We start from the raw sequence: 27,732 nt of genomic DNA, 5'->3' as shown, positions 1-27,732 counted from the left end.
AGTCATAAAAATGTTAATCTAATGAAAGATTTGTAGGCTCTTTTATTTACTTTAAAAACATTTTTTCATTTATGCATACAATTTTACATATATTATGTTAATTTTTATGGACTTCTAATTTTTCTTTCTTGATAAATATGGTCTATTAATTTAAAAAACTTCAAATTTACTATTCTTAGTTTTTAAACCCAATAGTCTTGCTGAACTCCCTTTATTCTAGTAAAATGTTTATAGATTCCCTTAGTTTTTTTTGTATAGATATAAATAATACTATCTGTAGATAATGAAGGTGTTGCCCCTTAATCTCCAATTATTCAACTGTGTTTAAAATAAGAAAAGTGAAAACCATAAAGATGCCAATTGATCTCATTTGTTCTATAAACGAAATTTAATTTCTACGGAAATCTGAACAGAAAAACCTTTTCAAAAGATTTTACAAATTTATTTTTAAAAAGTCACAGGGATAAGTGACATAACAAGACAAAGAAAATGGCATTTGTTCATGAATTAGGTTGGGGAAACAAATACAAAAAAATATATAAAGAATACATAGTAACTTCACACTCATGGGCTCAATAATTTAAAGTGCATTCTTCATGAAGAAAACTAATAAATAGCAGCTATTGCTAAACAAAGCCCTAGTGAGCAGCCTGACTGTATTAAGGCGTGGGATCCTGGCTCAGAGGGGCGGCCTCAGTGCCGTGCAGGGGCGGCCCTGGGACAGAGTCACTTGGGGCTGGAGGAGCTGTGCGGACTTTGAGGCCTGACAGAGCCTCAGCAGTCTGCTAAGATTTTTAAGATTTTCAAAGACGCACCCCAGGGAATTTTTATTTAGCATACTGCGTTGTGCACTAGCTCCGAAAAACTATTTTTCTTCTCTGAAGTTGGATAGTTTGCGTGCCAATGGAAGTAGATTCAAGGACAGCCACAGGAGTACAGGTGAGGATTTTTGTAGTAAGAATGAGGCAGGAAGGAAGGACACAGAGGAAGATAATAGAAAGCAGAAAGTCCAAGCCGTTCTGCCCACACGTGCAGCACTTGACAAAATGACAAAAAAAACCCCAGCTCCTCCTTCTTTGTTTTTCCCCCCCAAGCAAAATGTGAATCAAGAGAGATGGCTGCTTCAATGAAAAGTTCTTCAACTAACGTGCCCACCTGTTGACTTTCTCAGCCTGAAAGACACTCAGAAGGATGAAGGAAGTGACTTCTTGCACTGGTTTGTGATATTTAATTTTCCTGCGAAGCTGACTCTGTGGCTCCTGATAATTCAGCAGACTAGGCTCCTCGAGACGTTTCATCCACAAGGGCTATGAAATTCCTCAAACAGATCTTATTCTACCACTCATACGCTCGAGGATGAAAAACATACCTCACTGTATTAAATTAAATTACCTTTAGAACTTGCAGCTTTGCTTCAAGCTCGGCTTTTTTGAGAATTGTTGTTCCATTAAAAGTCTCTACCCTGTTTTAAGAGAAAGGAGGGGAGGGTATTAGCATGAGTGAGTCATTCAAACAGGTACCATCCTTAGGAAGTACTACAATTTGAGCACAGACTAGCCTTAAATGTTACAATTCTCCTGGCACTGAAAGGGTCTGGACCTAGCTCAAATCTTTTAACAAGATTCAGAGAAAGAAAATAGGAAACAGAAAAAAAGAAACAAATAAACAAAACACCAACTCCCCTTGAGAAGGTCACTGAAAGATTCTGGTTAATTGGTAAATTGTAACTCATTTATATAAGCCATTGTGTGGCGATGATGCTTATTTTTTACAAGAATCTATCCTTGTGGGGTCTGGCGGAATCGCCTCTGTCATTTGGTGAACGTCTGTTGGACATCTACTCTGCGCACACTCTAGACACCATGCTATGCCTGAGGAACACGGCAATAACAACAAGCACTGGGAGTTTTAAGCAGTGGCAGCAGTTTTAAGCAGATGCTATTTCTTGAAATGGAAAAATCTTTTCCTCCCCATGATGCCAGGCGCCTTTAGTCCTATAAATTGCCTTCATTTTGGAAGTAGAACAAATAAAACCAGGAGTACTATCAGATAATAACCTTCATATGAGTCTCTCACCTCAAAATCTTTTAAGTTCAAAAATATTATTTAATCCCATAACTATCAATTTAATGGTATTCTTTTTCTATATACCTTTCTAAAAATTAAAAACAGTAAAAATAAAAAAGACTTGTTCTATCCTGAGTGGTTGATTTGTTTTGTGGGCACAAATTAGAGGTCTTTATTTTGACTACTAAGCCATCAACCTGAGTAAGATAAATTTCAGGTGTGAATCGCACTCCTATGAATTTTTAAAGTATTGGTCCAAATTCCTACTAATAAATAAGCTGTTACTTTTTAAAGATGCAAGAATTGTTCAAGGCATGGTAAACGAATAGCATTAAACGTGGGGATAAATTTTTCTCAATTTCTAATAACATCATACCCAAGATAATAGGATGACAGCTAGCCAAGACATTATCTGCTTTCCTGTTAGGGCAGTCTTGCTTCTGGGCAATGGTGAGAATCCCTGCAAATCTGTTCCGGTGGCATTTGTAATGTCGATCTGACCTGCCCAAGCAGTAACTGTCTATAGGCAGAACTTCAGGCCGAGACTGGCTACTCTCTTCATTATTAGTATAGACTGTCTCTCATTGTCCCGACCTTTGACTTTCCAACTGTCTCCACCCATTACTTCTTAATTATCCACCTGAGGTTCGCTCACTATTACCAGCCCTCTAGTGGTAATAGAGGACTGAGTCTAACTCCATGGATCCAATGAGTTCAGGGTAAAGAGAAGCTTACATCTGCAAAGTAAAATCCATATAGAGTCCAAGAGAAAATGCTAGCAGTTCAACTCAGTCCTTTACCACCCTAAGTCATCTTTTAAAACTACTCCTAGACACGCCCAAAACATCCTTTGAAGAGCTAGACTAGAATCACTGAAGAATGTCCAATGGATTTTTTACTGGCAGCTTGCAGTGAGCAGCTGTGATGCGGCTGAAGAGACCATGGCACTCAGAGTAGGTGGTCATATTCCAACCTTGTGACTTACTAGATGATTGATTTTAACTAAACCTCAGTTAAGCCTCAGTTACTTCATCTATAAGTAGGAATAAAACTAATTTCTTGGAGTGGCCGTGAAAAACAAATGAGAAAATATAGGACCTACCTTAATCAGGATAAATTCTAAACTACTAGCCTGGCTGGTAGACCCGTACTCTGCCCAGGCCAACTCCCTGTCTCCATCCCTTCTTACATCGTGCCTAGTTCACCAACCACCAACCACAAAGCATCAGCTGTCCAACTTGGTGTTTCATCCCATTTATTATTGCAGTTTCTTCATAGCAGTTATCAATAATTAAAATATCAAAAATATTTATTTCTGTAGGCTTTTCTTATCCGTCTCTTTTCATCTGCCCTGAGCCCATCACTGAACTGGAAACAGTATTTGCTCTAGAATTATCATTTCAACAAATGAATGAATTCCATCTTTTAACTAAATACTGAAGTCTTATTTAACTAAAAACTGAAGTTCTAGGGATAGTATAGTTGAAAAGTCAGTCAAATCTCCAGTAGGGAAGAGGATGCCCCACGAGCGAGTCTGGAATAGTAGCAGGTGTGGGTGTGTGTGTGCAGAGTAGGAAGTGTGGGCAGACTTGGTTCTTCTTTCTAAATAGACCACTAGATGAGAAAAACATCTAGTTTTTAGATGTTTTTCTAGTTTCAGATGCCTTGTTGTATAAAATGAAAAAACTCAACCTTTCTGACCTTTTATTTGTTATATCAAGATTATATCAGCCATGGAAATTGGATCATTTCCTGTTGTTCAAAGAAAATGATTGCCAGTTTAATTGAATTTAATATTAAAATTTGGTAAATGCTCTCCCTGCTACTCAGAGGTCTGGGCTATCGATGTCCTCTGACTTCAGATGTTGACAACATGTTCTAGTTTGAGGAAACCTTGAAAAACAAAAGGAACTGATAAAAATGTCTGTATTCAATCCCAAAGTTAGGGTGCACTGCGGCCCTTCTGTGGTCCTGAACAATAAGTCTATTCATTCACTCAACAGGCATTACGAAAGACCATAACATTTTTGAAGCCCACGGATAGTTACGTTAGCAGGTTTCCTGATGCTCTGATCAGGTCAACAACTTGCTTGTGGGTAAAGCCTTCTGTGCCCACACCATTGATATTTGCAAGGACATCACCTGGGAGATACAAAAAAAAAACGTTAAAGAGGTTGGTTAAATAATCTTTTCTGACATACAAACAAAGAAAAACGAGCACACCTCAAAACTTAACAACATAAAGGCGCTAAGAAAATTCAAAGCTACAATACTTTCCTGACCTTCACTACCAAAAGGTTTTTTCTTCTTGCTATTTAAATAATTTTTAACATGAGGGTAGTTGTGTTACCGGCTTGCAGGCCAGCACAGTGTGCTGGGCTGTCCTCCTGGATCTTGCAGATCAGAGTGCACAGCTCCGAGGAGCAGGTGTTCTGGTTCTGGAGCCTGTAAGTCTGCGCAAGTTAAAGTGATACATAATTACTATTCAAAAAAACTCAAAATCCATTTGTCAAAAAACTAAGATGGCATCAGTTAATGTAAGACGTATGATGGTAAATGCAAAGAACAATTTAGAAAGGTTTTCCTGAATATAAATTAAATTAAGCATACCGATTTTACAGTCCTACCAGACAATCTGCAGCCAATCCCAGTCATTTTTAAAAATCTGCCTTGAGAAAAAAGTGGGATAAGATTGGTGCAAGCTTTTATATTTTCAGGCCTATGAGACCACCTGATGCTATCATTATTGCATATTTATTGAGAAAAATTAAGCTCCTCATTTCCCAATGGGATAAAACAATGGTAGCCAAGAGCAGAGAAAGATGCCCATGAGAGTCTTCCATGCTAAAGTACTCACTACAGGAGTAGACAAAACAGTACACAGCAATGGGGATGTGCCAACATAATTATTTTACATTAGAGTTCTGCAAATAATGACAATCTGCCCTGTATTAATTCAAAAGTACTGTAATCGACTTGCCTTCATTTCTGAGCACTTGCCTTGAATACGCACTGGTTCATTAATCACCTAACTAAATTAGAAAAAGGTATGCTTTGCCTCTTGCCTCAATTTGGCAAAGGCAGTTTGTTTTTCAAATTGGACCAAGAACACTGGACAAATGTTTGCTACATAGATTGACCCAATGGCTTATAACCAAAGCATTTTTCTTTTTCACACAATTATAAGGTCGAGTTCCATTAAGACTCAGGATTACCATTCTAGTTTGAGCAAGTCTTTTCAACATCTGATTCCTAAACCACATTCCAGTACTGCCTCCTTATGGAGAAATTAATGTCTTGTGGCCTTCCACCTTATTTACCAGAATTGTAAGTTCCAGAACCAGAAGTCGGTCATGTGCAAGCAACTTCTAGAAATTTGACTTTGGTAACCTGTATGGGATTTCTATTCACTCAAGAAGGCATTCAGAATCCCCATATCTTAAGGTAAAATGGAACTTTAAAGAGCATGCACTATATTTCCCATCTCTGTCAGAAACCCTGAACAGTTTTCTGCCAGGGACCCTTCTTGCCACAGCCTAGACCTTTGCAGAGATGTGAGGGTGGCCTGGTGTATGTGGTACATGAACCAAAGCTTTAACATTGAGAAACCACTGTTATAACAACTCTATTAACAGTGAGAACCTGCCCTCTATGTCCAGTGAGCAAAGTGAGTACTGTGAAGGGGAGGTGTTGATTCATGTAGTTGGAACTGTATATGTTTGCTGATGGCTTAAAATTCCTGGGTTAGAGATAGGGAAGTAAAGGCAGAGGTCCCAATGTTATAAAAAGAAGAAAGAAAGAATAAATCGAATCTCAATCTCTCATTCCATCTCTCTGTCTCTGTTCTCACTTTTAATAACAAAACAGTCCTTGGAGACACAAAAGTCACATTGTCCTTTCTCACGCCCAATGATATTCATTCTAACACTTGTCATTTGCTGATTTTCTGTTAGTACCAGGCACATTACTAAATATTTTGTATGTGTTATTTAATTTGAAATTTCTAAAAAAAAACCCGTAAGGCGAGCATGTAGAAAAAAAGGACTCAGGTGTGCCTGAATCTAGAGTTTGTGTTTCTATTACATTGTATGATCCTCACTAGCAGCATATGAGTAGCACCCATGGAAAACCAGAGAGGAAAGTAGATTTGTTCGCTTCCGATGAGTCCTTCACTTGGTAGACCAGGACCCAAACAGTTGTTAAAAATGGGTGCACAATATGGGCACATGAGGTTCCATCTGGTCTTCAAAAAGTTCTCACAGCATTTCCTCTATTCGATGACTATGCAAATCTTATAAGTACTAGAGGAGAGATATGGTTATGGAGCTGGTAATGGAAAGTGCATACAAAAAAGGAATGTGCAGAGGAGTGGGTTCCTGCATCTTGCAGATAACATTGAAGCTCCAGTTCAGAGGTGAAGCCATTAGCTCGTGTTGTGGTATGAAGGCTCATGGTGCTATCGCCTATGACCTACTAATGATAGCTTTGGCTCTTGCTCCAGGTAGAATAAGTAATTATGGTAAGGGGAGAAACACAGAGGAACAGTGACATATCATAGCACAGCGAGAAAAAAATCTTACTTTGTCACTTTAAATAAGAGTGTGTGAGTAGTCACTGACCCTGTTTTCAGTAGCAATGGCTGCACATCTTGGTGCATAATTCTCACTTAAAAAGAAGCCGTCACAAAAAGCACAGTCTCTGCAATAGAACAGGGAGTGTTTTGTGTGAATGGGGACTAAGTAGTATGCTTTTAAAACCTGATGGAAAAATTACGCATCCCCCCAAATGTACAAGTAGAAGAGTTCAGAAAGCAGAAGGTGTCTTCTTTTCCCTACAGCCTTCTCCCTGTTCATTGAAGGTAGAGTTCCAGTGTGTTTCTTTATTTATAAAACATTTTTACCTAGCAGCTTCCTGTTCCTTATTTTAAAATACATGCTGGCTTTCCAATTGTGGGGCTGACAGTTAAGTTTTCTGAAAGCAGCACCAGAGCTAAAACCTGAGAGATGATATGTGATAAAAAGAATAGGATTATGCAAAATACATCTAAAAGAAACACAAAAGTATAATGGAAAAAATGGTTAATACCTAAGCTACTAATCTTGCAATTTGTTTAACTAGATTTCCTTTGACCTAACTCACCATCTTTATAAACTTGGCCATTAAAAAGCAGACAGCAAGTGAAAAATGAAATTGTTAGGCTATTACATAAAAACCTATAGACTGTTTTCCAAATTTCCTAAAACATGCAAATACAGCAATGTTCTTAAGTGCTTCAAATAATAATTATAAAGTGTCATCATTGATAAAAAGTACAAATTTCTCATAAAATCTTTGGTATTTTTGAAATGTAATAGGAGCTATATAAGAATGCATGTGGCCCTTATATACAAATATATATGCTTTCAAGTATTTCTTGAATATCAAAGTATAGATTTAAAATTTGGCCACAGGATAAAAAGTGATTGTACCAACACATCAGGAATGAAAATATACAATATGCACTTCTATAAAGAGTATTTCACTCTTTTATCTGAGGCCGGGCTGTTACCAAACATTTCTGATCAGTCTGACTTACAGGAAGGCTAGAGCCACTAAAAATAGAGTTGAGCAAGTCTCAGGAACCTTTATTTTATTTATATGTTTCAGTATCTTCTTTCTTTGCTGGTATCAAAAACAATAAAGAACTACCAAAACAACTGCACGTTGAATGAAAATCACCGTCTCCATCATCCTCTGACCCTGATTTCCTTCTTTCTTTGCAAATATCATGATACTACTAGTGACACTGCCTTCATTAAAAGTCTGGAAAATTTGAAAATTGCCCACCTGAATTTCAAATCCAAATGTTCCATTATCCTGCTTTTCCACAGTAATAAGCTTTCTGTAATAAAGAATTAAAAAAACATATAAAAAACTATGCATGAAGATCAACGTATCACATTTGTCACATACTTATTTTTAAAACTGTCACAATTTAAAATAGATGACATTTATGTAAATTGTGGTACTGTAACTCCATGTGTGTGTGTTATCAGTGAGTCTAGAGAGCTGTGTTCCTACATATCTTGGTGAGAGACCAAAAAAATAAATGAATCTCTTTACCTCTGAGACCAGGAAAAGTCACCCAAAGAACTTGATCGCGACAAAGCAAGCTGAAAAAATAGAACAAGCGCACAGTTATCAAAAGGTCCTTAAAACACATCTGTGAATATTCTAAGTCACAAACAACTTTGTGATTTATCACCTTTGGCACAGCTCAATGAAGGTAAAGGCAGTAGTTCCCATTCTTTAGTGATAGCAAAGGAGAGCTGGCAAAGGGAGGTTCGGACATTCTGTTTAAAAGATTAAAAGGGGCTCCGATAATAATACACTGTGGCAAGAGCTAATGTAATGTGGCAAAACTCCAAAGCGTCCCCAAAGAACTTCATATCTAATCTGTATTAAAAATAGCCTCTGAGAGATTAACCATAGCAATTTATAATCACACTGAAATCCAACGAACAATAACACCCATGGAATGGCATATAAAACGCAAATACTTAAGAGTTTTGGGAGGTGCTGATGAAATCATTGTGTTTATTACAATACTCATTTTAACATGTTACTTTTTAAAGCAGGTTAAAATAACCTCTAAAGAAGAGCAGTACAACTCAAGTAAAACCAAACACTTAAACCCTCAATTCTGTGTATGATTTATTTTTGTGATAGTGTAGGAAAAGTACAGTGAGATTTCCAGCCAAAAAAGGAAAGGACCCTCCAAATGGTATAAATGACATAAAGAATATCACCCTTGCTCCATGTTTTGGAAAAAGATCATGTAAACATAAAATTCCAAAATACAATCAACCATTGTAAATTAAGTAAAAGTTAACAAAAGGTTGCATCGTGTTTTTATGTGTTCTTCTAAGGGATTTATTTGTTTAGGAATTAATGAATATTAATTAGCCTTTCTCAAGTCCTGGTCCAGGGGCCCCAAACATAACCTTATGCTACTAGCTGACCTCTAATGTTTAACTGTCAACTTAACACATAAAATGTCAGCAGATCACTGCAGAGTAAGTCTAAATGAATATAAATAAAATAAGTAGAGGATGAAAACTGGGAGAAGAAAAACACATAGAAATTAATGCACAAACAAATCCTTGTTAAGACATTCGTTGGGAGAGAAGCCTACATCACTGTAAGGAATTTGAATTACCCAGTACCAAATGCCTACATTTTGACAAATTTTCTGGAATGGCTCAGATTTCAGAATTTTGCTCTTGGTCTGTCAAGTTAATGTAATGGAGAGCTGGTCTCTTCCCACTGAGATGATACAAATTAATTACATTTTTCTCTCTTTCACTTCTGAACCTCAAATCATTTATATTATCCTAAAGACTGCAATAGGAAAGCTGAGACCCAAAAAGATTCTCTAGAGTTGCAAAAAAGTATTTGTTTTTAACTCATAAGGACTGACTGTGGAAGACCTACAATTTATATTGTTTATTTCAGCCCGGTTTGTACTGAGAAGTATCAACAAAAAGAGTGGAGACTATTCAGTCACGTAGCAGGCCAACTTCTGGTGGTACACAGCAAGAAACTTGATATTCCCAAGCATTCTGTCTTTCCTTTATATTGTTACTTTCATTTTCTTAATTTTTTTCATTATTTACATCCTCTTGGCTTCTATTCTTATTTCAGATTGTAAAATACTTAGGCAGGTCATATGCAATCACCTGTAACCATAACCAGGGTTTATATCAGAAAATATAACTCTTGCTATCAATATTCATCAGATTAGTCATCGCATTGATGGGAACCTCAAGAGTTCAGCTGGTCCACCCTCAACCTGCCTTTTAACACAAAAATCATTTCAGAAAGATCAAATCTAAAATCTTTTAAATCCACAAGACAAGTTGAAACATGGTATAAAGAAGGAATCTCCCCACCTCCCTCCTGCTACCTTTCCTATATAGCTAATTAACTGGTTGAAAATGAAAATGTTTGCCTGACACCATGTGAGAGGCCTAGCAGATATTCAGTTCCTATGGGTTGACTAATTTGGGTTATCAGTGACACACACAAAAATCGGACTAAGTCAAAGCATAAATTAGCTTCCATTCCAGATAAGCAATGAGCCTGTTTTAGGCACCTAACATTTAAATAAAAACTATTTAAATAAATTAGGCTCCATCAAATTCCCTGACATGTGCCACATCTTGACACAAAGCCTACTTGCTTTTGATCAGGGCTGTCAGACTGAGGTGATGTGGAAAGGAATGTGCTCAGGGATCGACCTTGTTCACACACCAGACTATCTGCCTGAGTGAAAAGAAGTATGTCTAAGGCCTTCTCAAAGGTCTTAAACTTCGGGAGAAGTCTTCCCTGCAGCCCTGTCCCCAACATAAGCAGTGCTGTGCTAGGATCTAACTAGTGGAGTCTCTACTCCCAGTCAACCCTTCTGAATCTTTTCTCATTTTTTCTCATGAATGAGGAACTGGTGTGCAATGAATAGCATATGCTGGCAACAGCTGTCTTTTATTACACATTAGCTAATATGAGAAAGCTAGGTTTAGCGATTTGGCAACTCACTTGTGACTGCTCAGTACACAGAGCTCTTTAACCTCTTGCTAGCCACTAATATAAAGATGACTGTGTTGAGTTTATGATCCCTCTTCTTTCAGTTTTAGCCAGATGACTTAAGAATCAGGCATGGATATTCAAGGTGTAATTGTTCCTGCTATCCAGAGAGTCACAATGCCCCTTTTTAGTGGGAAACCAAGACCAAACATTTTAGTTGTCAGTTTACAAAAGAGGAGCAACCTGTAGCTCAGCCTGCCAGGCTCAGAGGAGCTCAAAGGTCAATACTGTAGGTTCTTCTGTGAAGTAAAGCAGATTGTTACTTCCTGGTCCCCACTCTGTGTACTCATTTCCTGAAAGTGTTGGGGGAAGAGGGAGAGAGTAGTTACTTCTTCATAGATGAGGGTTTTTGTTTTTATTTACAGTTCCAAAACCATGTGCTCTGCTCCCTCTCCCGTCCCCTGCCTCGCTCCCCCCTTTTCCTCCGTGAATACAGCTTTCTTTCTTTTTCCTTTTATATCAGGACATTTAGGCTAGCAGCGCTGCACCGTTGATTCTAAGATACAGCAAAATAAAGGCACTGAACTCAATTGCTTAACTTGCAATCGCCCCTAGAAAGCCAAAGAGGATTGCGCTTCCCAAGGTAGTCTCATTTGGGCTCGAGAACCTCTTTTTCAGGAAAAACTGTCAGAGATTGACTCCCAGCATGCAAAAATATGGACCAGAGAGTAGTTTTCAAATTCTTTTGTGGTGAAGTTAACAGTTTTCTACCAAAAAGGATTTATCATTAAATGAGCAAAATGCCTTGTCACAGTTAGGGGCCCTTGGGTGTTTGGTAATAGGTGGGTGTGTGGCCACAAACAGGGAGAAAGCTCCAAGGGCAGAGCCCATCCCAGAAATACATTACGGAGTTGAGCACAACATCCCACATCTGAAGTTTTAAGTAAAGTTCCCCTTTCAGAAGTTATCTGTTTAGTAATAAAGTTAAACAAGATGGGTTTGAACAGTATAGGTCCACTTATATGCAAATTTTTTTAAAAATACTGTAAACATATTTTTCTTTCTTATGATTTTCTTAATACTTTCTCTTTTTAGTTTTATTGTAAGACTACCCTTTATAATACATATAACTTACATCAACATATGTGTTCATCAACTGCTTATGGTTCCACTAAAGCTTCCCATCAATAGTAGGCTATTAATACTTAAGATTTTGGGGAGTCAAAATGTATATGCTGATATTCAAGTGTTAGTGCCCCTAAACCCCAAATTGTTCAAGGATCAACTGTAATTTGATAACCAAAAGAAAATCAGGCCATGAGATTGAGTGTGTGATAGCACTAATATATGTTTAAGCTTCTCCCCTTTCAGGTCCCTGGCCTTACAACAGCATTTGGTAAAATCTGTTTGTAAAGAGCAACCCTAGTCCTGGGGCATCGCGAAATTTCTAGACTATCCTTATGCTCTCCAGTCTCCTTCCTACAGTGTTTTCCTTTGCAGGTATTTTTTTCTAAAACTATGTTCAGAAATAGGAACTGCACTAGGTTGTCTGTCACCTCCTACAAATACAAGTGCTAAGATAATATGCACACACAGAAATCTATTTTTAAGTGATTCTGAGTGTAACACCCAAGCGATTCTGAAGATTAATCTGAAACTACAAGCTAACCGATGCAGCTTTGCAGAAACCAAACCTAACAATATCGAGAATTATGAATTGTTGGCGTCAACCCTGAAAGGAGTGAAAATAACAATGGGCCGAGAGACACCTGCTCGTGGCCTCACCGAGATCTTGTTGCCTGCAATTCAGTCACTGCCAAATGGGTGATTAGTCTCTAAAAACCAGTTCAAGGACATGCACATCCTTTTGGAAAACTGTGAAATGTTTAGATAGACTTGCACCAAGTCTCACTGATGACAGTCATACAGAATCAGAAGTATTGTGTACATGAAGTTTTTGCCTTTATTTTGTGTACATGAAGTATTGTGTACATGAAGTTTTTGCCTTTATTTTCTTTGAAGTAATCCCCACAGCTATAAGAAAAAGCTATTTGACTACGAAGCATCTACCATGGGAAAGAACAGAGTAAAGGGGCAAGAGAAGACCTAGAAAAGATGAGAACAAACAAACTAATTGGTGTTGGAATGTGTGTGTATATGTGTGCAAGCATATATATTACACCCACGTGAACAGACACACATACTCAGGTGCATTTCATACGCCTAAATCCCTCTCATTCATTTTCTTCTTCCAATCACCTCCCCCCGATGGCCTTCCTTCAGTTCATGCTATCTTCACTCGGCCTTAAAGACCAGATGTCACTCCTCTGTCTTCATTGCCTTTGGTGTTCAAGACTTTGGGTATCTCCTCCATCTCCTCCATTTTTCCTTTCTCTAACTAGGGTAAAAGTTGCTCTCTCACCACTAGTCTCCACCTACTTACCGACAGACCACATTTCTGGAATAAGTTTCCCAAATCCCTTTCCTGCTCAAACACACTCAGTGGCTCCCTGTGGGGCTCAAATCACTGCTTCCTAGAGGAAGTGTCCATGTGTTTTTGTGCAGCCGCCTAGCTCTGAGGTCTCCCTTCACCTCTCACACAGACACTGGGTCCTCCTGACCCAGTAACATACCATTACCTAAACATTCCTTGAAGGTCCCAAGATCTGTGCTTCAACATTAATTATTCCCTCATTCTGGAATATCCAATATCTGGAATATTTCTCCTTCAAGGCTATATTCAAAAGCACATAGTTGGCTTCAAGCACTGTGCTTTTACTTTGCATAGCACCTATTCATTCTGCGTACTTCATCATTAACCCAATAAGGACAGGAAACATATTCTTCTCCTCTTTGTACCTCCTATACTTCATCAGTTCTTCGTCTGAAAACTGAATAAAGATTTCGGTACTTCCCAGAGTTGCTTTACTTCCACACAGGTAGTAAGTTGATGGACACACTCATCATTAAATTAAACTTAATGTCATAAAAGCATTTGGGGATTGAAAAGATTAATAATCCAAAGCAGGACAAATGATGTCCTAGTTGTCATCTTTGTGAAAAATCCCAAGGAACCAACCATGTACGATCACTGAGAAAAATGATGCTGCTGCTCCAGCTCTCTAATCCTGAAATTAGAAGGCTGAAGTGAGCAAGCACGTGATGCACTTTCAACTTTTAAGGCCAAAATATTATGCTTTCCAGCAATTCAAGTATTTTCTGTACAAGTGCTATATCTAAATTCAAATATGTGCTTGGGGTATTATAGTAAGTTATATAACTAAAAGGGTGCTATGGTTTTAATTTTTTTTGAAACTGGAAGTCAAATAATTTAAAAAATCATGAATTTAGTTAGACATGGACTTTTCCAAATGTGTTTCTCTCATTAGGGAAATACTTTGAAGTAAAAATAAAAATAATAGCATAATTATTGAGCATATACTATAGTTCAGTCTCTGTGTTAAGCACATGCTTCCCCACTTAAGCAGCAGAAGAGCCCCATAGGGTGGTTCTATTATTATCTGGAAAAAAGAAATCCAAATCTTAAAGAGGCAAGTGACTTGCTCAAGGTCCCTCGCTTATTAAGTGACTGAGCTGGTGTTCAATCTGGCACTTATCTAATAAATAAAAATCTTGTGCCCATGCCTCAAAGCTGAAGATGACTTAGTCCACAAAGCTTGTCCTCAAAAAAATGTGCTCTCATGTGATGATGAACTGAAATGACTATCCATGACTGGGAGTGATGCTAATAGGGAAAGAATCCATGGGACAGGCACGGGGGAAAAATTAAGAATTCTCAAACTGGGCTTCAAGTTTGATGTGCTTAATCATTTTCGTTTTATCTGAACACCTCCACACATGAGAAAAGCAATCTTCTTTTAAGCTTTGCCATGACAAGGTTTTGTTATGGTTTTAAATTTTCAAGCTAGTACACTGGTATTGGCTGTGCTCCTCACCTCCTTCCTCACTCCTACTCTCAGAAGCCTCTGAAGTAACATTTCAGTATGAAGTCCGACAAACATATCCCTTTGCTCTCATCAGAACATGAACCCTCTAAAAGTTACAAAATAGCAATCATACCTGCTTTCGTCCCCGAGGCAAAGTAGCCACAGTGTCAGCCAGCATTTGAAGCCTTCTGTTATCATCCATGGAAAAGTTGCCAGTGAGTGTGGGGTAAGAGCTATATGCCGGACCAGTGCAGTAGTCCACCAGATTGCCATTGCTGCTCTGTTGCATGAGCCTTTGTAAAGACATTGTGAATAAAGATCACTCCAGCTGGTTCATGGCTGAGTGGCCTTGCACGATGGGGGAAGAAGCTAAAAGTAAAACCCTCTGACAAGTAATCAGAAGTAGCAAAGCAGAAAGAGCCCATGTGACTTCTGTGGTTTGAGGTACTTGTTACAGAAACCCTATCTTGCAGTTCACTCCCCTTTTGCAGTGTTTTTTCTTTCCCTTTGAACCTAAAGCTACTTTTCACTATTAAAGAAGAATCAACTTATTTTTCCCTCTTCAAACAGCCAGAACTCTTATGCGTTCATGTTCTATGGCAAGTTGTGTTCAAAACACCATCTGCCCTTTTTTTTTAAAGGAAGAGAGAAAAACTTCCCCTAGTTCTGCCACTTGTTTTTCATCCATTTTCCTATTTAATACAAGCAGTGCAATGTAAAAGCCAGGGTGTGCGAACATTCAGTTCTTGTGAATATAAGCAAGAATTACAGGGTCTGATCATAATGTTCTCTCATGAAGTCCTTGTAATGTACTTTCCCCAAAGTACACTGTAGCTCATTAATGTTCATCTGAAAGACATTATATGTGCCACTTGGGCTGTGACCATTCAGCATTCTCCTGGTTGTCCTTTAACTACTTTGTCCTGGCTACAATTATCCATCATCTTTACAAGGAACAAGGGGAGGAGAAGACCAGCACATTTAGGGCACAGAGTTAGCCATATTTAGAGTGGACTTCACTGCAGCATCAGCAAGTGTTCCTGGGGGAGCAACCGAGAGAGCAGGAAGGCAGCAGGCAAACCCCGGTGGCACAGGAACGTTGCCAGTTGTCCTTGAGTGCACACATGGGCCAAGGGCACTATGGTGAAGTACTCAAGATCCAGGTGCTGTTCTTGGCTGGGGGTGGGGACATATAGTTTTGAGAGCACTGCTTTCGGAGGGGGAGCAAGGGATGCAAGTAGAAGGAAGAATCAAAACAAAATTCAAACAGAGAAGTTTCAGATCATCTAAAAAGTAAAGAGTGATTTTCAAAATCATTTTGAGGGTTAATAGTAGAATTTAAAAGAGTTAGAGTCTTTGAATGAAAATGGAAGTCAAGGTAAATGCAGCTCAAGCAGAACCTGCCAAATGTAAAAATAGTAAAATCTTCTGAGTTAACAGCACTTTATAGTTGGCATACACTTTAGATAAAATAGTCCACACTTATCACTTGGTACAAAGTGAGGTATTACTATGGAGTTCTCTTTTAAGTAATAAGAATTCAAAAGGGAAAACTTTAAAGAGAATGACTTGAACTCTCTATGAACTGCCCTGTCCATTACCAAATGTGTGTGCATAGAGCAAGGATGCTCTCAGCCACCACAAAGTAGTCGAAAGGCGAGAATGCATGTGAAAATCTGCTGTTGTCCACCCAGGTATGCTTGCAAAGCATCGTCAGAGTCTGGATTGCCATTATGAGCCCAACTCATGTGTTCATTAGGGTAGACATGGGAGGAAGTGGTTACTCAAAAAATAAGGAGGATTCCCCTGTGTCCTTCTGATCTTAATTGTTGTTGAGGGGTTTTTTTGTCCATTTTATTTTAAGTTATTTTTCTTTATTTGCATAAGAAACTTTATTGAGCTTCCTGGGATGTTATAGAACTTTATGGTTTGGGTTTGCTTATCCTGTTTATTTTGGCTTTTTGCCTTTGTTGGCATAGGAGCCTTTATTTAGCAACCTAGACTGATGTAGAAGATGAGTTAAAGCCATACATGTAATATTTGAATATTTAGTACTTGAATTCATATAAAGTAAATTTAATTTGGTAAGGTTACCCTCATGTATGAAAGCCCACTAACGGTGACAATGGCTTTGTCCTATTTCTCACTTTGTCTGCATGACTGGTCTCGTGGGTGGGTGTTTCCATCTTCTGCATGCAGTGTGGATAGTTGGGATTCTCAGAGCATTCCCCCCAGAGGAGTAGCCTCTCTGAAAAGAGTGAACTGAAGCCCTACAACCAGGACTGGCTCTGGAAAACAACCAGCTCAGGAAAGGGGGGGAAAGAGCCATGAAGTCTCTGTATTGGAAATCCCAAAGCGAATGCAAACCAAATGTTGGCTTGGAGTTGTGATACAAATGTTTAAAGCAGCAGACATGCACACAGAATTTTAAACCTAATATAAATGATGGTTAACAATACATCACACCCATTATGTTGTTAACACAAGTAGAAGGAAACAATTTTCTACACTATTATAGTTTCATCCAGTCAAATCATGAAGCTATGCATACATTACAATATCATCCAAGAGATTAAGCGACTGAATTCATCTGAAGCCTTAAGTAGATTATCTAGATGACTTTTCCATGAATCTACTTAGTAAGATCATTTCAAACCTTTTAAATGTAAAAGTAAATGTCTTGATACTTTCATTTGGTTCACTTATCACACAGAATCTTCATTAATTGCATTTTTAAAATTATGACTTGACTGGTGTGGCTCAGTGGATTGAGCTCCAGCCTGCAAACCAAAGGGTCACGGGTTCAATTCCTGGTCTGAATCCCTGACTTTCAAGCTAGGTCCCCAGTAGGGGGGTGTGCGAGAAGCAACAGCACAGTGACGTTCCTCTCCCTTTCTTTCTCCCTCCCCTCACTTCCCTCTAAAAATAAATAAATGATATCTATTTTTTTAATTCTACTTTTTAATCTACTTTGGGTTTAGAGAGAGTACTCTGAGCATGGAGGGTATATTAAAGAGAGGAATCTCTAAAAGGGCCCATGTTGAAGGTATAAAGCACAGTAGTATGTGGGTCACTTGAAGATGATGTAAATGTGGGTAGGTTTTTAAAAGGACCTTTGTTGATGAACTTCTCACTGGATTATACAAAATGCTCCGTAGGTGCAGAAAAGTTTGAGTCTTCAGGAGACAGTCTACAATAATTTTAAAACTGCACTCCTCAGACTGTAAGGAGATTATTTCAGTTACCTGGAGGAGAAGGGAAGTGGAGGAGAAATAAGAAGACATGGGAGGAGGATTCTGAGACTTTGAGCCTCGACTTCAGCCAGTTCTGCTTTTACTCTCTCTATAGTGTGTTCTTCTCATACCACATGGTTTCCTTGAGTTACAAAATAAAATTGAATTAACAAACACTGTATAAAGAACAGTATCCTACTTAGTCTCTCTATAGGAAAGCACCACACCACTAATAAGAACCTTGATTTCAGCAGACATGGCTCTCTTTTGAAGAGCTAAAAATCCTAATATTAAAAATTCTCTTTAAGTATAAACACAAAGTAGTGAGTGTAATCAGTAGACAAAGGATCCCTAATTCTGAATATGTCTAAAATTATTTTAAAGCAATCTCTCTCTATGAATTTATTAAGACAAGGGTGGAAAGGGTTTACCTGAAGTACATTTGCATCCTAGAACTGTTTTAGCTTATAGAGATAGATGTCGAAATAATTTTAAATATGTAAAGTAACAGCAGAAAATACAGAATATTTTAGTAAAATTAGGTTAGGAATGATTTTTCTAACAATACTTAAATATGCAGAGGTGCTTAGCAAAATAAATATTAAAAAATTCATTCAATGAGAGGTCTTTGCACATAGGTTAAAGCTAACTGGAAGATAGCAAGAAATTATTTGTGACATACAACTGATTAAAGGCTAACACATATAAAAAGTTCTTAAAATTATACTTTATAAAAAAGTTTTTTAAATGAGCAAATTTATTAAAGAAATACAAATCAATACATTCATCAAAGGATATTCAAACTTATTAGTAAGAAGAAAAGTAAAATTTAAACCAAAAGTGAGACACTGATTTTTGTCCACCAAATGAACAAAAAATAAAAATTGGTAATTTCAAGTGGTGGAAAAGTTAGAAGTAAATGAGCTCTTAGCATTTTGTAGACATATAAATCAATTAAGCTTCATTAGCAGGGTAATTTGACAGTGTTGAAATTTAAAACATGCACGCCAGGAAGTCTACTCTTAAGAGTTTGCCCTACAGAAGTACTGTTTCTTATGTGAGCAGAGAACAGAATGCTCCCGTGGCTCTCTCTGTGACTGTGGAAAGTGGAAGTTTTAAATGTATCTCAACCCAGAGGTGGCTACAGCTTATAATGCTTTAATTTAGTGTACTCTGAACCCATTAGAAAATCTAAAATAAGCAGTTAATGCATAAAGAGCTTTAAAACAGAGTAGGGGAAAAGATATAAGAACAATGAGCATAACATGATCCCATTAATATGCTCTTCTTAAAGAAAGATCACATATATATGCACATTAACATGTGCAGACATAAAAAAGACTACACAGATACATACATACATATATATATATCTCAACCTTCTAACCTTCTAGTAACACAGATACATACATACATACATATATATATATATGATATATATATATATATATATATATATATATATATATATATCAACCTTCTCAACCTGGAGAAGGAGTTGTAGAAGGGGAGGAGTATAAAGGGAGACTTCCAAAAATTATTTCATATATGGTTTGAACCCTTTACAATAAGCACACATTCATATATTATTTGGTCACCTTCAAAAATAGCAATAATTCACAAAAAATTTTTAAAAGCCAGTCACATTTGTTGATAATAACAGCTTACAACTCTATAGGTCTTCATACTTCTATTTATGCTCCCTGATGAGAATTATTCATCTACCCACTGGATATTTGTTGTTTGTTTATACCCACTGGGGATGTTTCCTAATGGGATTTTTTTCAACCTTTTAGGTAATTCTTTCATATTTCTTCATCATTTTCTTCCAACCAAGTAAAATTTCTCCTCTGAAAGGTCTGCTGAAGTCTCCACAAAATAGTATAGTAAAGGACAGTAACACAATTAAAGGCCACTAATTTTTATGGAAATCGAGGGCATTGATTTGTCCTATTGAAATCCACTGTTTCTAAAAAGGCAGTTCTCAACAGTTTCATTCTTTCTCATTAGTCATTTATTACCTCTACTCTCCCCACCCCCCCCAACTCCCCATACACTGAGTTCCATTTCAACTTGTAAGTCTTTTATCAAATTTAAGATAAACAAGTGACAGTCAGTGCTCCTTCTACTTCCCTTAGCTAACACCCTGCATCACCCTCGGTGGTCAGCTTTTGCTTAAGTTGCTCAATGTGTCTGGGCAGTGCCACCCCACAGAATTCGGAAGGGCTTCAGGACTTCACAAAGTTACTTCTTAAAAAGCAAAAAACTTGTTTGGGGCTGGAATTCTGTGTAAATAATTGGAACAACAAACACCCACCTGAGAGCTAGGTGATTTCTCCCTGGCCTTTGAATAAAATTTAAACTCCTTACTTAGCCTGTTGTTTGAGGTCCTGAATGTTCTAGTAGATCCTTTGACCTCATGTCATATCACGTCCAGGTCACACTGACCTTCCTCATCCCCCTAAAAAGTTTCCAATCTAGACAAAGTAATACAATCTGTAGATAGTCGAGTATAATAAAAGGAATAGTGCCCAAAATTGGTTTCTATTTGTTAAAGCTTGAATTATAACTCCCCCCAAATATATTGAACTCATAAACCTTGGTACCTATGAGCCTAACCTTACTTAAATAGGATCTTTGCAGATGTAATCAAGGTGAGGTCTTGTCATGGGCCCTAATCCAATATTAGGACCAGCATCCGTATAAGAAGAGCAAAGTGCCATGTTGAAGACAGATACACAGGAATAACACAGTGTGATGACAGAGGCAGATTTGGGATTGGAAGCTTTGCAGGCAGAAACCAAGAAACGCCAAGGATCAGTGATCACCCCGAGAAGGTTGAGAGAAGCAAGAAAGGGTTTTCTACCCAGAGTCCCAGAGGGAGCATGGCCCAGCTGATACCACGATTTCAGACTTCTAGACTCCAGGACTATGAGAGGAATAAATTCTGTTGTTTTTAAAATACTAAATTCATGGTAATTTGTCACATCATCCCTACAAAAATCACACAATACCCATCCTTCTTTATATTTAGAGGCATTGATAAAATTGGAATGTGCTGTCGATCTCAAGAACAGGTCATTTTAATTGGCATTTTTCTGATGATTAGTGATGTTGAGTATCTTTTCACATGTCTATTGGCCATCGGTGTGTCCTCTTTGGAAAAGTGTGTATTCAGGCCTTTTGCCCATTGTTTTAATTGGATTGTTTTGGTTTTTTGGTGTTGAATTTTGTTAGTTTATTATAAATTTTGGATATTAACTCCTTGTACCATGTATTGGTGAATATGTCTGCCCATTATGGGTTGTCTTTTTATTTTATTGATGATTTCCTTTAATGGGCAAAAACTTTTTAGTTTGATGTAGTCTCATTTGTTAATTTCTTCATTTCTCTTGCCTGGGGAGATAAAAAATTGCTAGGAACAATGTCCAAGATTTTGCTGTCCATGTTTTCTTCTAAGATTTTTATGCTTTCAGGTTTAACATTTAAGTCTTTGATCTATTTTGTACTTAGTCCTGTGTGTGGTGTAAAAAGGTTGTCTAGTTTTATTTTTATGCACTCATCTGTCCAATTTTCCCAACACCATTTATTGAATGAACTATCTTTAGTCCATTATATGTATTTACTTCCTCTATTAAATATTAATTGATTATAAAGGTATGGGTTTTTTCTTGGTTCTCTATTTTGTTCCATTGATCTATGTGTCTGTTTTTATGCTAGTACCATGCTGTTTTGATTATTATGGCCTTATAGTGTAGTTTGATTCCTCCAGCTTTGTTCACCACAATGAGATATCACCTAGTCAGAATGGCTCTCATCAGTAAATCAATGAACTGATGAGGACATGGAGAAAAGGGAACACTGTTGTACTGTTGGTGAAAATGCGGACTATTGAAACCACTGTGGAAAGCAGTATGGAGGTACCTCAAAAATTAAAATGGATTTGCCTTTTAACCCAGCAATTCCACTTCTAGGATTATATCCAGAAAAACCCAAAACACTAATTAGAAAGAACATAAGCACCCCTCTGTTTATTGTAGCATTATTTACAGTCTCTGAGATATGGAAGCAGCCCAAATGCCCATCAGTAGATGAGTGGATGGAACAACTATGAGACATTTACAGAGTGGAATATTACTCAGCCATAAAAAAGAAGAAAAATTTACTCTTTGTGATTGCATGGATAGACCTGAAGAATACAAAATGAAATAATCCAGTCAGAAAAAGACAAATACCATATGATTTCACTCATATGTGAAATCGAATGAACAAACTGAACTAATAAGCAAAATAGAGGCAGACTCATAGAGAGCAGGCTGACAGCTATTGGTGGGTGGGTTAGGGGGTGGAGAGATTGAGCAAAAAGGAAAAAGAGGACGAATGGACATGGACAACAGTATGGTGATTGCAGGGGGAAAGGGATATAAGGAGGTTAAATGATAATGGAATAAATACAATAAAGTCTTTTTGCTAAAGAGCAGGTGCTTATTCAACACCTCTTTAGTCTGATATTTACTCAAAACACAGTGGAAGGTCTGAAATAACAAGTATTGAAATTTCATGTACAAATATATGACAAAGAATTGTGCTGAAGTCAGAATCAGTGATACTTTTTATTTAGCCAAACATTGTGAACATTGTATTTCCCTAATAAACTGAGACCAGGGGAGGTGCTATAGCAAAAAGGCTGTGAAATGAATGATTTAACTTAAAGAGTTTGACAGCTGGCCTAGCTCCCAAAACAGAAGCCTGGGGAAATCGCCATGAGTTCCGGACACTGAGTTTTCAGAGGGAGCCAGTTAGGACTGCTCTCTCTTCAATAACGGAAAAGTACAGGAGCTACTACCTCCCTGGGCAAGCACTTGACCATGTGGTCCTGTCAATGTCAGTCAGAGAATGGTCCATTTCTCTTGTCAGGCAAAAATTCTACTTAGAAGTACCGATTACCAGTGTTGAGCAAACCTCTCAATTACCCTATGCACATCCATTTACACCTCCGACTGTAAAGAGATGTTGAGATAAAACCAGTGAAAGAAACAGAGCATTGATTAAAAGACAGGAGCAGTGATCTAGGCTCCAGTTGCTGTTTCCTTCCCTAGCTTTACCACCTACCAGCCCTGGGGCTTCGGCAAAGTCAGTGCCAATTTGGGGTACACTTCTCCAAGTACCCAATGCAGGGAGAAATGCCACATCGTTGTGAGGATCAAATAAATGACATAGAAAATAAAAAAAAAAATCTTTAAGAACGTAAAGTATTCTAAAAAATTAAGGGTTCTAAAAGATCACTGTAGAATGCTGTGATCTGACGCACAAGCTACACTCCCCGGTACCATATTTCTAAACACCACCATTATGATCCAATGACACTCTGCACACCGAAAGGGCGGCGCCATATTCTGCAAGTCCAGAGAATGCCCTCATTTCAGCTACAGAATAAATTTCAGACTCCTTCACACGGTTTGTAGCTCCTCCCCTATCTTCTGTCCAGTCTCATTTTACAGTTGCATATTCCTGTGTGCTTCTCCTTATATAAATACTGCTTGTGAAGGGAGTAAAGCAAAGTGGTTCAGCTTGAGCTCTTAGGTCCCTGATCAAATAAATTAATCTGTGCTTCACAGTCTTCAGTTACGAAATGGGACCACTTACACTATACATTACCAATATCATCACCAAGTAAAACATAACTGTACTCAGCACAGAGTAATTGCTCAATAAATGCTGCCAGTAATCATTATTCTTAGTAGTCATAGTTTGCCCTCCAGCTGCTCATTCTGCCAAGCCCAACTTAAATGCCACATCATTAATGAAGCCTTGACCGGTACCTCCAGGCAGATATGAGCATCTCCTCCCCGGAGCATCCAAAGTACCTCTTGGGGTTCTCTCTCATGATGAATCACAATTTTCCTTTAAAATAATGTGTCCCTGTCTTTCCCTCCTGAGCAAATTATGAGCTCCCTTCTCTCACTCCCACTCCAAGACAGAATTCTTTTGTCATCTATTTTTGTGTCCCTCTAGCACTTAAAAGAGTGAATTTCTCATCAAACCTGCTCAGTAAACATGTGATGACTACATTCATAATCTGCCCAAAGCTCTAGCAGGTGATTTATTCTCCCTCTGATTCTTTACTTTGGGCAACGCAGCTATTGGATGAATGATATTTATTGTGGTGTTAATATTTAAATGTAATTTATGTTTACTGGATTGTTTGTCTTAATTGCAATGAGTATAGAATAATTTGTAGCTTGAAAAGAAAAACTAATACGGTAATAATATACATTTTATACTTCAGTTATTTGATGACAAGGTGCCATCAATTGCACTATGCACCACTAATTTACTACCTACTGCTTTTCGAGAAAAACTTCCACATTAAATGTACACACAGGTGGTAAGAAGCATCCTAATTTCAGAAGTACAAAGTGCAAAGACATGCATCGGAATTGAAGGAATGCAGTTAGGTCCCTAATCTCCCTAAACAGCCCCCCAGTGCCCCAGGATGTACACACATTAAACAGACTTTCCCAGCCAGTCCTGCTGGGCAGAGCACAGCTTCCGGTCTCTTTTGTCTCAGGCTGCTGCTATTTTTCTATTTCACTGAGCCTCACATTTTACCTCTGCTTCTAGAACATCCAACATCTATCTCCTTCTTTCCTTGACCACCTGCATCTTCCAAGCCCCCAGTCTGACCTTCAACACATCAATAGCAGGCAACCGGGCTCTCTATATAGAGAAGCCTTAACTTAACTCTTCCTATCTAATCATGTCATACTCCATGCATTCAAAACCACCTACAGTCTATTCACACCTAACTCTCCAGTCTTTTAATCTAAATAATCATTTAGAGGCTCCAAGACGTACTAGCATTCCCCCCAAGAATATACCTAACATTGTCATACCTCTGCACTTTTGTTTAAGCTGTTCTCTCTTCCTAAAAGCCCCTCCTAATTTTTATTTATGGAAATTCCCTCCACTGATAAGAGCTGAGCTCAAATACCACCTCCTCTGTGAAGCATTCTCTGTGACAGCAGCCGGGATGTCCTATTACCACCACTGAAGTCCTATATAGTTTAGTATCTGCCCCCTCTTGCAGCCCTTGACATATTACCATACATTCTAGTTATTTCTTTGTATGGCCAATCTCTGATTAGGCTGGGAACCCCATTTAATATATATCTGGGACTGTAATAGGCTTAAACAACATCTTGGTTTAGTAAAAACAAAATATCAAATAAATCAATATGATTGGGGAGAAGATATTTCAGCTGATTGTATGTCCCATGGGAGTTTCTGAGTGACACAGAGGGAGTCAAAGGAGATAAAAAATGACTGACATTAAGAATTTTATTTCAAGCTCTTTTACATGCTCATTTGGTGGGACACACAAAAGTGGGGCTGAGGGACACTGGACATCTTTAGGGATGCACAAGAAGGTAAAACAGTCACTGTCCCTGACTGGCTTCTTTTGTTCAGACCAAGCAGAACAAGTGCAAAGTGGAAATGATAAAATAGTAAGTATTCTTGGGGATGAGGAGAGCACTAGAGTGTAGGAAATCACCAAAACACTGGTGTCAGAGAAAGATATCAGTACCATCCTACAGGAAAGAGAGAAGTGAAAACAGGCCATGTTGCTGGAAGAGAACAGGAAGAATTTTATGTCTTTCCTGCTAGTGTTACACCTTGAGCAGATACGCTCTGTAATGGAGAATCTCTGTACCACCTCGTGTTCTCCCTAACGCCAGAGAGGAGTAAAAATGAAGTCTGTACAAGAGATGCATCTGGAGAGAGACAGTCATCACTGGCCAGAACTGATTAAAATTCTCTCTATGGACTTAAAGAAACCCACTCATCATGCTAAGCCATGAAAGGAAAGTATAACAACTGCTTCCTAGAGCACGTGTGAAGTGGGGAACAAAGACAGGAAAATGTATAACTGACTTCTGGCCGCAAGCTAAGATACTGAATGAAGGAAAAGCCAAATTGCATCATCTGTCGTTCCTATCTATGAGGTGATGAATTCAACTTCATAATCGGTGTTAGGACAAAACTCCCTGCCTAGGAAGCAGATTATTAATATTCCCTAGCTTTCTCATGCTGCTGTATTTCATCTTTCTGAATAATAGCTAGCAGAAGGGCCAAGTGTGTTTGTCACATATTTTGTCTCCCTCACACACCTGGCAAAGCATTCTGTGCATATCACACACCAACACACAGCCAAATAGAGAATGTTTCCTTCCCTCTTCACTGAAAGAAACACAGCCAAGGTTCCACTCCCAGAAACAGGGGTTGCAAGGTGACTTTTTGCCAGGCTGTTGACTACCCCCTCACCCTAACTTAGAGAGTCAGTTTACTAGCTGGCTTTTAGAGTAGATCTTTAAAAACAAATGCTTTAAAAATAGTCTTTCTAAAATGCAGAGATAACACAAGCAATGATGTTCACTTTGATTTGTATTCCAATTACTATAAACTGACAATTTTATTATATCCATGCCTCTGAATTTTTTAAAAAGTCAAAATCCCCTTTACTGTAAAATGGTTTATAAGCACATAGCATTATAGACGTCACTCTCCACTGTATCTTTTGCGTGCTGTTTGCTACCCTTTGCTTATCAGTTTAGCTTTTGGCATGTGATTCAAGCAACTGGAAAACCAAAACCTACATCAGTGAACTCTGCAGGAAAAGCAGCGAATTGTATGGAATGCTGGAACTACTGAGGGACACTCTTCCTAGTGTGTAAAATGGCTTTTGTCACTTTCCAGTGAACCACCTTGGCTTTGTGTAAATTTCCCTTTTTGTCCACTTTTGAAATGTAATTTCCCTGAGGGCAGGAGTCCTGTCCTGGAACCTTTGGACTGCATGGGAACTCTGAACTGCACCCCTCTAGTTCTTGCTCAACAAACCCAGAAGTCCTCTTTGTCATTCTCCAAGTGAGTCGTGGTTAATTATCTACTTGACTCCATGGGCTCCTGAATGATTTGGTGCAGAGAGAAATGCGATTCTATGTTATTTGCCTTTCAAGTACTTCTGGTCTGTTAATTTATTTAGTTTTTTTAAAAAAATTTTGATTGAATTTTAGAGGGAGAGGAAGAGAAAGAGGGAAGGGGTAGAGAGGGAGAGGGGGAGAGAGAGACATCGATTTGTTGTTCCTTATTTATACATTCATTGGTTAATTCTTATATGTGCCCTGACCAGAGATCTAACCCTCAAACGTGGCATATCAAGATGATGCGCTAACAGAGCTGCCTGCCATGGCTAATTTTATTTACTTTTATAATTGTTTTTCCTTTTTTTTTAAACAAGGTTTACAAATAAACACATAAAATTGGCATGCCAACCTGGTTTAAAAAAAATAATAAGTAGAGTAGGCTGAGAGGAAACCAGTGGACTCCCTAGGAGAAATTGTACTTGGCATTGATTTTTCTATTTACACTCTTATTTTTCTTTTTTACAGCTGATATTTGAACACTGTTAAGAATAACCAAGACACAATGGGCTTTGAAAAGAGAAGGAAAAGGAGATAAGAATTGAACCCAAATGTCAACATCAGAGATTAAATAAAATTTCCCCAAATTCTGAATGTTTTACTTATCCTGAGCTTTAAAAATGTTTTACTTTTTTCTCATCAAGGTGAACTCCATACTCTGCACCTTTCATCTCATTCTATATTGCTGGTAGATAAGAGACCATTATAAAGTTTGAGCTGAGGGACCTTAAAAATTAAGCAATGCAACACCCACAATTTATGATATGGATAATTTTACACAAAGAGGGGAATCGACTTGCCTGGAGACACATGGTCACTGGGAGCAGCTGTAGAATGTGTCACCGGCCTTCTACTCCAGACCAGTGATCTTCCCACCAAACCGCACTGCCTTTCACTGAGAGGTCATCATGAGAAACTACTTTGCCCCTTTTTCATCTTTCC

General features: G+C 38.1%; 1 protein-coding gene across 2 annotated transcripts in view; it reads right to left on the bottom strand.

The window, feature by feature from the left end:
* CYTIP (cytohesin 1 interacting protein) overlaps nt 1-27,732 on the bottom strand; it is a 61,952-nt gene that overhangs the window by 9,827 nt on the left and 24,393 nt on the right. The window contains exons 1-6 of one of the 2 annotated variants that reach the window (XM_037044674.1): nt 14,710-15,013; nt 8,170-8,219; nt 7,894-7,948; nt 4,418-4,520; nt 4,116-4,209; nt 1,393-1,462 (exon numbers count right to left, since the gene is read on the bottom strand). In XM_037044674.1, the coding sequence (XP_036900569.1) occupies nt 1,393-1,462; nt 4,116-4,209; nt 4,418-4,520; nt 7,894-7,948; nt 8,170-8,219; nt 14,710-14,883 (546 nt within the window). In that variant the 5' untranslated portion in view covers nt 14,884-15,013. Of the gene's footprint in view, nt 1-1,392; nt 1,463-4,115; nt 4,210-4,417; nt 4,521-7,893; nt 7,949-8,169; nt 8,220-14,709; nt 15,014-27,732 lie in introns of those variants that run through there. The other variant, XM_037044675.1, reaches the window with a different exon arrangement.

The sequence above is a fragment of the Sturnira hondurensis genome, unplaced genomic scaffold (assembly GCF_014824575.4).
Source record: "Sturnira hondurensis isolate 20B ecotype Veracruz unplaced genomic scaffold, ASM1482457v3 Scaffold0004136, whole genome shotgun sequence".
Lineage (NCBI taxonomy): Eukaryota > Metazoa > Chordata > Mammalia > Chiroptera > Phyllostomidae > Sturnira > Sturnira hondurensis.
The sequence above is the reverse complement of the archived record's forward strand: the minus strand, read 5'-3'. Positions and strand labels throughout refer to the sequence as shown.